The sequence below is a fragment of the Nyctibius grandis genome, chromosome 10 (genome assembly GCF_013368605.1).
Source record: "Nyctibius grandis isolate bNycGra1 chromosome 10, bNycGra1.pri, whole genome shotgun sequence".
Classification (NCBI taxonomy): domain Eukaryota; kingdom Metazoa; phylum Chordata; class Aves; order Nyctibiiformes; family Nyctibiidae; genus Nyctibius; species Nyctibius grandis.
The window spans coordinates 32,900,815-32,912,926 of NC_090667.1; the positions used below are offsets into that span (position 1 = coordinate 32,900,815).

Here is a 12,112-nt window from a genome sequence, read left to right on the forward strand (position 1 = left end):
TCAATTCTTACCAAATTCATTCTTAACCATTCAAGTTTCTTGTATCCAAATTACAACCAAGCCTCAAGGCTGAAATACCAAACCAAACTCCCCATGCAATTTATTACATGGGCAGTTGAAGCTCCTTGCCTGCCTCTGGAGTTGCTGTGTCAGGAGAGCATGATGGTGGGGGGAGTTTCTTCCATTTATCCATTTGCTACTACTGCTGTATTATCTGCTCTTCATTGATTCCTGTTGCTGTTATGTCTGAGTTTTACTATATGTGTTTTATATAGGTTGTGTTCTTGCTGGTGGTGCTGTGTTCCACCCAGCCCCACTGTTGCTCACTCCTGGGTTACGTTCCTTTGGCGAGGAGGAGCTGCGGGACGTGCTCGCAGCTTGGAGGCATCCGATTCCCTCTGTGGCTGCACCGGCGAGGCCTTTGCAGTTATCTTGTGGTTGTACAACCCCTTGTTTTTCCTTCAGGCACATACATCCTCTATCAAGGTGCATTGAATAGCTCACTCTGTAGGGATAACGATCTGTTTGAAGATGTAGGTAGACATCTAGATACAGGTATTATGCTTTGGTAGCTGCCTGCTATTAACATCGCCTCAGCAGAGGAATATCACTGATGTGTTATCACATTCATTTTACAAAAGTCTCTAGAGAGAGACTTTAAGTAAAATATAGCAGCATAAAAGCCAGTAGCATTCTTTTTCTTTAAGCCTGAATATTAGTCACATTTTCTTTTGGAAATTAGAATTCAGTGATGTATAAAGAAGTGATTGATGTATGTATATTTTTGTTAGAGTATGGTAAAAGGAGAAATAGTTTCGTATCAGTTAAACAAGAATAATAGATAACAATAGCATTGACACTGCTTTTCTAATCATTAGGAGAAAAACCCTTAAATGTGATGACAAAGGGTTCACTGATGGTGTATGAGTTTCTGACAGCATGCCATTCAAGGCAACGCACCGCAGTGCTTCCATCTCCATGACACAGTCACACAAACTGGCTTTCTAAAAGACTTGCAGACACCTGTCACCATTAATTTGAACCATTTACTATTCATGTAATTTTCTATAATATTTTTGGGGTTCTTTAATAGTTCTAAAAGACCCCTCTTGCCTAGAGAGTTCTCTCTCAATTTCAGAACTGGCATAATTACAGATTTTTGATTCTAAAAATATGCTGTGCATTAAAAATATAATAATTAAATATAATGTTTATAATATAATATATTAATTTATAATATAATAGGGGACAAGTGAGAATGGATAGAAATACAACAAGCAGAGGTCGGTTCTGGGACCAGTTCTATTCAATATATTCATTAATGACTTGGATGAGGGATTAGAGTGCGCTGTCAGCAAGTTCGCTGATGACACAAAACTGGGAGGAGCGGCTGAGATGCCGGAAGGCTGCGCAGCCATTCAGAGAGACCTGGACAGGCTGGAGAGTTGGGCGGGGAGAAATTTAATGAAATATAACAAGGGCAAGTGTAGAGTCCTGCATCTGGGCAAGAACAACCCCATGTACCAGTACAAGTTGGGGACAGAGCTGTTGGAGAGCAGCGTAGGGGAAAGGGACCTGGGGGTCCTAGTGGACAACAGGATGACCATGAGCCAGCAGTGTGCCCTTGTGGCCAAGAAGGCCAATGGCATCCTGGGGTGTATTAGAAGGGGTGTGGTCAGCAGGTCGAGAGAGGTTCTCCTCCCCCTCTACTCTGCCCTGGTGAGGCCGCATCTGGAGTATTGTGTCCAGTTCTGGGCCCCTCAGTTCAAGAAGGACAGGGAACTGCTAGAGAGAGTCCAGCGCAGAGCCACGAAGATGATTAAGGGGGTGGAACATCTCCCTTATGAGGAGAGGCTGAGGGAGCTGGGTCTCTTTAGCTTAGAGAAGAGGAGACTGAGGGGTGACCTCATTAATGTTTATAAATATGTAAAGGGCAAGTGTCAAGAGGATGGAGCCAGGCTCTTCTCAGTGACATCCCTTGACAGGACAAGGGGCAATGGGTGCAAGCTGGAGCACAGGAGGTTCCACTTAAATTTGAGGAAAAACTTCTTTACTGTAAGGGTGACTGAACACTGGAACAGGCTGCCCAGAGAGGTTGTGGAGTCTCCTTCTCTGGAGACATTCAAAACCCGCCTGGACGCGTTCCTGTGTGATATGGTCTAGGCAATCCTGCCCCGGCAGGGGGATTGGACTAGATGATCTTTCGAGGTCCCTTCCAATCCCTAACATTCTGTGATTCTGTGAAATATTGCTCTGCCCCCAGCAGCGGGGACTCGTGGGAAGGCGAGCTGATCTGGGCTGGCTTGCTCGGACTTCGGTGTCATCTGTGAAATATTTCTTTTAAAGAGCAAACTCTGATTTTCAGGACTTATCTAGTGGTTGCTTAGAAAAAAGAATTGCCAAATTTCATAAATAAAATACAAACCCAAGTAGGTCCTAATAAAGGAGAAAAGGCTACAGCTCTTTTGTTTTGCTTATAATTGAATCTTCCTTGCTATAAAGACTGATTTTTGTACGTAAAACTTGGGGAAATTTTCCATTACTCCAGCTAAAGTTGGATAATTGTAACTGTGAAAAGCCATATGTTTTTGATTAAAATTTCCATATGCCATGCACTGAGACAAACTACCCAGATGTAAGGGGCTTTGGATCGTTTCAGATTGTTTAAGCTTTTATTAAACCATGTTTGAGGTTTTGGAAGGAGGTCGTTCGTGGAGTACCCTGCCCAGACTGAGGAGCTGATGGGACGGACAGCTGCTCCTGGCATCTTCTGGGCCTTTGAGCGTTTTTGAGGAATAAGCATCATATCAGACTGGCATCACTTACCAGTACCTGCCTAAGTTGTGTCACTAAACGTTCAGGCAGAGTTTTAATGGAGGCTGCAGAAAAATCTAGTAATGCAAGAACAGACATTCAAGCTCGTATTAAAGGGTGAGTGTTAGTGTGCACGTGCGTATTGCACTCCAGCACATTTCAGCATCAGATGTCAAGTTTTTGTGCAAATATTACCTAATTAAGTCTCTTCGGAGACACAGTTTAAGGATTCATCCTTAGAGATGTGCAAACTTTGACACAGAGAACTTAAATTACTTTCCCAAAGTCACGCAATCGCTGGTACAGTGGTGTCAGTGGTATAAATCAGTGTATTCTTCACAGGTTAAATACATACAGCTTTACACTCACGTGGGTCTGTTAAGTCTGATTTAGAATGGATACTGTGGAGATGATGAAGTTTAAATGGCATCCTCACTCATTAAGTAAGGTTTGAGTAACAGTGTTAATCGTGATAACCTGTCTGCATTCCTGTTAAACCTCCCTGTTATATTTGCACTGAAAACATTACTAATTGCATCCTCGTGTGATGCTGGAGTTGCTGGAGCTTACACAATATTTTTCTATTTTTGGTGGAGTCATTGGTTTAGTACTGTGTGCTCCCAATAAGCTTTGGCAGGACATTGACCTCCAGAACTGGAAAGCATTAGTATTTTCTTCCTCAGCGGTTTCTCTTAATCAGTTTTGACAATTGCTTTCTAAATAGAGAATGTCCAAGTTAAATAGGCCAAAAACTAATACGCAAGTGTGTTCTTTTCTAGAAAATTCATACAAATATCTGATCTTGATTATTTGAAATCACACATTTAAAATAAAGCCTGATCTGCAAGTTATTCATTGGTGCAAGTGACTGAGGATGCTGCTTTGATTTGTTAGGGCAAGTTTACGTCCTTCTTGCATCTGCTTTCCTTTTTGATCCTATGAATAGAAACAGTATTTTTTCATGGTCATGTACTGCCTAGTGCCACAAATCCCTGAGCTGGTGGCATGTTTTCACCAAAAGCACTTGTAGGGATCCTGGCTCCAGCGAGAAGCAGTTCCTGTTCGTATGAGCAGTCCTCAATTCTGGCCATGTTTTGTTTGTTTCATGTATAAATATTTTTATTGAAATTAAAGCTCCTTTCTTTTTTGATCTACTCAATGATAGATCACTGTAATCGAAGCGATTCACACCCCAAAAACTTTTAATTAAGTCACGAAGATGCCTGAATGCCAAAACTTAATGAACTTATCACTTCCAGGCATTGTTTTGTTTCCTGTTGTTCTCCCTCTTCTGCTTACCAGTGCTCATTGCAATATGTCTGACACTTAACTGTAGCCTCCTTAAGTGACCGTGCCTTTTATTTCTTTTCTAAGGTATTTAGTACCCCATAGGCTACTTAAATTAATTAATCATAATGTGATTATTTTCAGTTTTCTTGTGTAGTGTGTTGCCAGGTCCCAGGAAGCAAACCTCTGGGACTCACAGGTCTGTTAGCGGGCGTCAGGCCACCAGACTATCCCACTGGCTTCCAGACCTCCTCCTCCTGCCCAGCAGCTCGTGCACCTGAAGGCTGGGTGGGAGCCGTGCCCTGTAATGAGGCTTCCTGTTTATCACGGTCTGTGTTTTCTGCCAGCTTATCCCTAACTGAACCTGGCGGCTTCAGTGTGATTAAAGCATAATTAGTGTTTGTACGTGTCCTGGAAAGGTGGTGGTGGTCTCCTGGTGTCAAGGATGCTGAACCCGCTGCTCTCTGCTGGAGTTTATTCCAGCAGCTGATCATCATCACTCATAGTAAGTGTAATTTCTCATTTCTGTTGTCATCACTTCAGCTTCATACCACTGGTTTTTGGTATGTTCTCCACTGCGTTAGCAAACGCTTCAAGATATGGTATTGTCTCCTCATGACGGTGCTTCTGCATGTGAACCAGAAATGTCTCACTTCTGTTTGAGAAAGTAGTGACCTGTTTGAGGCTTTCACTGCCTCCCTCCCAAATCTGAAATTGTTTTATTTTCTTTTAATCTACATCCTCAGCTGTTTTTCAAGAACTTTTGGGGTTTTTTGTTGTAGGTTTTCCTTTTTTTTTTTTTTTTTTTAAATTTTTGAAATAGGCTCAAAAGTAGTTGTGTTGGGAGTCAGTGATCTCATTGACAATGTACGCGGGAGAAATAGGTGAACAGTAAAGCATGGAAGAATACAACAAGGAGTAGGAAACAAAAAAAATGGTAAAATATGTTACAGTGAGAACAACATGAGTAGAGGGCAGCCCTGTAGCAGCACGTGCTGAGTAGCCACGCTGTGTCGTGGGGGTCATCTGCTCGGGCAGTGGCAGGTCCAGCAGCCAGACACCTGCAAACCTCAGATTTCCGAGGTCACCTAGTTCTGCTCAGGTGCGATTCCCAGTGGAAAGAGAGCTGGTATCGAGGGAAACGTGGAGGTGTGATAGTCCTGCTTCAGACCACTTCCCTAACAGTAAGTGTGCCAAGAAATAATGGAGCTTGCTGGCTCAATAAGTCCTCTGGTGTTTTTGTGGGTTTGTTTTTTTTAATTGGTGAGTAAGAACAAAAATCCTCCTACGTTAGCCAGGGTCTCTGGGCTTGGGGGCAAGGCAAAGTGGAACTTAATGCTCTCGTCAGGGGAGACACATACAGCCGAACCATTTACGCTGTAATTCAGAGTCACTCTGCAGCTGTGAGGGTTATTTTCTTCTTCTTCTTTTGCTGTCCCGTTGATTTTTAATGTCAAAAGCATAGAGAATAATTTCTTACCTGCTCTCCAGGCAGGGGCAGAGGTGCCCTAGACAGCTGTGTTTCCCTCGGAGGAAGGTAACTGTCACAGGGAAAGAAGTGTTAGAGTGGTGCTTCTGCATTAAAGCTGCCTGCGGGGTGGTTCTCAGCAAGCGTGGTTAACTTTTGTTTAGCAAGTGGTCTTACCTCCATGGATGGGGAATTGAGCGGTACAAAATTGCAGAGCAATATTCTGCACCCATTTGGGCAGAGGTTTATAGGAAAGGTTTTTGCCCACTTTGCACAGCATGTGAAAGCAGAGGAGAACCTCTCGAATCCGCACGTCGCCGATCTGTACGCTTTGTAACTGTTCAACAACACTAATGCTGTTCCTAATTTCTCAGGAAAGACTGCAAGTTTAAATGAAGTTTCTTATTAATAAAATCTTAATGATATTATTGTTAATTCAAGTTACTATTTAGGTATTGCAAAAATAAATTTGAAGTGTGGATTTCAGAACGCACAAGCATAATGAGCCCAATCAGTTTGATGAGACATTAGCCTTTCTTATAATTATCTTAATCCTGTTAGTTTACTCCGAGCCAAATTTTAAGCACGTGCATGAGGCTTTTCAGAATTGAGAGTTGACTTTCCAAGCTTAATAGTTTGCACTACGAGTGCCAGTGCTGAACACTCTGCTGCCTCCAGTTGATTTCGACCATTCTTCCACCATTTCCTCGGTGTTCATCCAAGCAGCGACTACTTTTCAGGGTAGCAATCCTTTTCTTGTCATAAATATACAGCTGTTTTGTCAACAAATAGGGTTATTTCTTTTAGGGTTATAAAAGGTTTCTAAAACGAAGCAGTGACTACTTCTGATTTTATTTATTTATTTTAAGTATGCATGCCAGTGCTGCCAGAAAACATTTTCAAGAGTGGGTAAAAATCAAGGCTTAATTTTTCATCCTTATAACCTTATAATGATCTTCCTGCTAGTTCTTGCTGTTAAATATTTATCACCTGTGTATTTTTTCTGGTTCCCAACTGCACTGACAACAGGTCTGCAATCACCAAACCGCAGCTCAGCCACACTGAAAGCAAAAAAAAAAGTGAGAATTGAAATGCAAGGGACTGTTAAAGATGAAAGGCTCCCAAAGGGATTCGGTGTATTAGTGCTCCCGTGCAGCAGCTGAGGGTGCTGGTCAATACCTGGTGCCACTGCTCAGCTCAGAGAGTCACCTCGTCACTTAATAGCAAGTTTCTGGAATTCAGTGTGCAAGGAGAGAAGAGAGGGAGCTGCATTTTTGCAGTGCATGGCCTCTGAAGGAGAGGAAAAGGAGAGAGGTGGAAGGAGGAATTTAATTTCATTAAAGCTCTGTGTGGCTGATATACAGCTGGTGCAAGAGGCTTCCTCATGGGAGGGGAAGGGTTTCTACACATGGGTTGCAAGGGCATCAGTAACAAGTCTCCTAAAGGGAAACAGAACTGGCTTAGAACATAATTGAAGGTAGTGATTATTTAAGGCAGTAATTCTTCATGAATTTGTTAAATAAAGCTCGCAGCATTCTAGGTTGCTGGAGTCTTCTCTAGGTGTGTCTTCTGCCCTGGGTGAATCAGCACCTTTTCCCCCTACCAGCCTTGCATGTGGAGATGTTTTTGCTGCTTCTGATGGTTGTGGCCACAGCAGTCTTCCGCTGCCCTGCTGTCCTCCCAGGTCCCACCAACCCACCTTCCAAGCTGATGGTCACTTTGTTTCTCTGTCACGCAGCAAAGTCCTAATGAACCTTCTGTCCTTCTCATGAGGGAAAAAAAAAAAAGAAAAAGCATTAAACTCCCTTTAATTGAGTTCTTTCTCTCTTGGCAGATCTTGAGAACTTCAAAACCAGAACGAGAAGCACAGTGTCGGTGCGCCAGGGCCAGGGCATGGTGCTGCTGTGTGGACCACCACCACATTCTGGAGGTAAAGCAGTTTCCTTCTCTCGCTTTCAGCACCCAGCAGCAATTTGCAATGTTTTCATTCTCAGGGTATGTTTCAGGAAGTGTAAAATGCACAACTTAAAGGAGAAGGCTGTGGCTGAGTGGGTCGTGCTGGGTGGTCCTGTTGACTAAACGCACTGGGTGACCTCCAGTTGGGTGTAGGTGCAGAGAAAGAGCCTAATTTTGCTACATACAAGTATGCACTTAGGAGATGAACTGATGCAGACTAAAGCAGTATGTGCATATATAGAAACCATGGCTAGGATCTTGTGCAGCTTTTGGAAGCCTTTCTGTATGTGACCTGGGTATGTCTTCTGCAAAAAGGTTTAAGATTGCCAACAGAGCTACTTTTGTGCATCATCTTTTCATTTTTATTTATTTTTTTCAAACACTTATCGTCACTATTTTTGTCTCCTGTGTACTTGGGATCCATTAGCAGTTGTTCAGGTCTCATATGGTGATTTATTTCTGGAATGGCAGTACATATTCTTCCTACTATTTTCATGGGAGGGAGAGACAAGGAAGAGTGTTGTAGGAGAGGAAGAAACAGTGTGCCAGAAAGTTATGTAGGGATGCTGCAGACACCACTGTATTCTCTGCTGGTGTTCACACCTACACCTGGTTTTCTGGAAACCATAAACTGAAGGTCCAGGCAGAATGATGAAGGAACTCTGCTACCAAAAGTCCCTGAAGGTTTGCCACTGTGTGCACTGTTGTTTTTCTCTTGTGATACACTATAGTTGTATCATAAAATTATTGATCCGCTCTTTGTTACCCACCAAAGGTCCCTCTCTGAGAGGAGCCAGCATCGTCGGCTCTGGTGTTCGTGTGACAAGGCTGATGAGGAACGTGTATTAATGGCACTAAGAAAGCCAGCGTTTTCAGTGGCAAAGGCAAAATTTGGTAGGGAAAAAATAGATTCAGAGCAGAGTTTACAAATAGGGAATTATAATAAATAATGTAGCAAGTACTTTGGTGCAGTTTGCTTTTAAGAGGATGGTATAAGTGTTTAGAAAATGCAAAACAATTCTTTCAATTTAGCACAAATTTGTAACTAAGCTGGGCTGGAGTTACGCTGGTCGTTGTTTTCTGGTTTGCATGGAAAGTATTTAATGGAAAGTCAGAATAGGTCCAGTTAATTCAGACAGACTCTCGCAGTCACTGCACAATCACCACAGCTCTCTCCTCTTCCAGCTCTGGGCACACGGGGGTCCGTAAGAGAATATCAGGTATCTCTGGAAGTAGCTGCATGTCGGAAAACCGCTGTGTTTCATCGGCCGTTCCCGTCCCCAGGGTCCCAGGCAGTGTTTGCAAAGCAAAGCTGTAGAGATCAGCTCCTTCCAGTGCCCCGATATCCCACCGCTGGGATATAACATTACAAGTGTTTGAGGTTGTAGTGCAACAGTAAAAAACGCTCAGGTTAGAAGTGAAAAATAATATATCTCGTTGAAAGGGCGAGTGGCATTAAGATAGAGAAAATGCAATTACTGATTTTGGAATTTGATTAGGAGAGCAAACCTAACTTCATCGTCCTTGCAAAAAGTGCCTGGGGACATCAATGTCCAAAGCTGAAGTGTAGGACTGTCAGGGGGGAAGAAATCTACCTTTATTTTTTAATTTTTGACTTTAGTTTCTGTTCTGCATTGAAAAGGATGTCTTAAAAAGGATTTTTAAAAAGCAAAAGCATTCCATCTGAGAGCAGCTGTTGCTGTGAGGATCAGGGTGTTCACTAGAAGTGTAAAAAGAAACCAGCCCAACCTGGCTGCTCTGAGCGCAGCGTTTAGGGTGGCCTTTGGGTGTTGGAGATGCAGGCTCAAGAATTTTTGCCTGTTGGGGAAAACTTCCCAGGTGCCTGAGAATTGCTCAGTGCCAGCGTCTCCTCTGTTTTGAGATGATGAGTGGCAACCTGAAGGGAGGTTGTAGCGCAGTGGGAGTCGGCCTTTTCTCCCAGGCTACTAGCGATAGGACAAGAGGACACAGCCTCAAGCTTTGCCAGGGGAGGTTCAGGTTGGACATTAGGAAGCATTTCTTCTCAGCAAGGGTCATTAGCCATTGGAAGGGGCTGCCCAGGGAGGTGGTGGAGTCACCATCTCTGGAGGGGTTTAAGAAAAGCCTGGACATGGCACTTAGTGCCCTGGTCTAGTTGCCATGGTGGTGTCAGGGCAATAGTTGGACTTGATGATCCCTGAGGTCTCTTCCAACCTGATTGATTCTGTGATTCCGTTGTATTTTTAAGCCTTTTTATTACAATAAACCATGAAGCATTTCAAAATGTAAAATAGTGCGTTAAATTGAAGCTGTTGGTGAAAATGTTTTCCTTTTGAGAGGAGCTTTGCAGGGGGAAACAGGTTAGCTTTGCTTGCTTGCGTTTTTTTCCATATTGTTAACCAAATTTGGCAAGATACGTTTATTTGTTAAGATAAACTTAACTGAAAGAAACAAAAAGCTTCAAAAACCAAAGCAAACACTTGTGTTTCTCAGGGCTCTGAATGTAAGTTGCATTCCCCAGGGGATATGCCTGGGAAGCATTTGGAGGTCACTGTCCTTTTCACTTTATCTCCAAATTTTAAGACCAAAATATTGCTTTGTGCCAAATAGTTCTTTTCATTTAAGCTTGTGGGAACTGAGTCATTTAGCTGCCGCTTTTACTAGATTTATTTGATAGTCAGGGCAGGTTTAGTTAATATTTTAACAACTGCCGTTTTCAAATACCTTCTAACACCCCTGGCATTTCATTGTGAGTCTAGAGATTAAAAACCTACAGTCCTAGAAAGGTGTGCGCGTTTCACTTGAGGGGTTGGTAGCACACCCATAAGCATGCAGAACAAATGGGGCTGTAAATCCTTCCCCCTCCCTTCTTTGGGAAGATAAATGAACTTGTCTTAGGATTTCCTTCACTCCCCACTCCTTGATTTTCTCTTGGTTCATCTTTAGGAAGATCTATATACACAACGTTCTCATGACATTTGCCTTCCTGCCCTCGTGGGAAAACCCTATAGAGATAGAGGCTTCCAAGTGCTGTGAGAAATGGTGAATGTACACAGAGAACTGGTGAAAATGATCTCTCAATTACTTGATTATTTAAATTTAGTGTTCCCTTTGCATTCCCTAGAGGTTTGTCTTATTCTGAGATATCTCTGTCTGTGGCCCATACCTCAACTCATCACATCTGTAGTGTATTTATTCTCACTCCTCCTAATTTATGTCGGCGATCTGTGGAAGCAGTAAGTCAGCTGATAGCTTTTTTAGATACCAAAATGCTTAGATATGCAGATGGAAACCTGCTGATGTTTCTACAGGATGTGTAGGAACCTCAATTCCCCAGACACCTTGTCCCTCTGCTCCTTGCTGCGGAGTCAGGCGACCTTCCTGAGCGTCTGGGAACCACGTCCCCGACTGAACAAAGGCGAGAGTTAAAGGAAGATCAGTTTTCTGTCTCTGCAGTGCCTGTGTTCTCAATGCACTTGTAGAAGTCCATCTTCCCGACGAGGAGGGGATTGATTAAAGCTCAGTTGTTCAAATAACTCTCTCCCATCTGATGCCATTACTCCTTTTGGAAACACAGCCGTGTAGTCTGTGTCTGTGAGCTGAAATGTTGATAGAGAATTACTCTCACATCTTTTCACATAATGGATGTGTTCAGGTTTTCTTGTTCGCTTTTTTCCCCCAGTAGCTAGGAGAACTTTTAGTTCTGTTGCACAGCTTAATCAAGTAGAACTAACTAAATTTTAGCATTTGACAGAAGAGATGGCAATTCTGATTTCATCTCAATCTCAGCCTTTCACGCTGTACAGTAGGTAGTGAAGTGTGGACACCAGACATGTTTTCAGAAAGCACTTTACTGATTACAGTGGTGCTAAGGCCACTTCTGGGCTCTGCAGAAAAATGATTAGTGCGTGCTTACTCGCCTGGTCAGTTTTTCTCTCCTTTTATTGTTGTTGTTGTTCTTTAAAAGCGATGGTAGACACTTCATGGCCTGGAAACAGTGAAAATGTTTTGGCTCTAAGTATGGCTGATGGCCTCTATTAGGTGATGGATGGTTTGAGGGGGTTGTCTCGTAAATAATCTATCGCACAAATCGCTCCTCGTATTGTCTCGGGGTTGCACAGCCCCCGCTGTGTAGTGCAAGGAGGAAGGGGAGAAAAACTGGGAATATTAATCAGAACAGTTCAGAAGGGAAAAGGCAATTATCAGGGATTTCCATAGCATCAGAGGACCAGCGTATGGGGCCTTCACCCCCCGAGCAGCGCTGCTCGGCAGGGAGTGCTTTGGAACAGAGTTTTCTTCAGTTGCTGTCAAGTATTTGTGCCCTTTTACTCCCCGTCCTAGTGCCAGCCTTACCGCTGTTTCTCTCTCGTCTTTGAGAACTGTCACACTGCCTTTTCATTTGTCACTTACGAAGAGTTAATACATTATTAATAAATGTTTAGAGCCGTTGTTGTAACAATGGGAACAAACATTTGTAGTGCTCTCCTTGGGTGCCCTCACAGTCACCATCAAGCAAAGTTTATGTTAAAATTTTGGAAAACAGTCAACCTTGAAAGGAGTAACAGAAAGGGAAGAAATTACTCTAGAAATAGCACATAGCCAAAGAGG

The 12,112-nt window shown here is 43.0% G+C and overlaps 1 protein-coding gene across 1 annotated transcript in view; it reads left to right on the forward strand.

The window, feature by feature from the left end:
• LOC137668280 (contactin-4) overlaps positions 1-12,112 on the forward strand; it is a 148,884-nt gene that overhangs the window by 47,208 nt on the left and 89,564 nt on the right. The window contains exon 4 of the mRNA XM_068409683.1: positions 7,404-7,499. Coding sequence (XP_068265784.1) covers positions 7,404-7,499 — 96 coding nt within the window. The remainder of the gene's footprint in view (positions 1-7,403; positions 7,500-12,112) is intronic.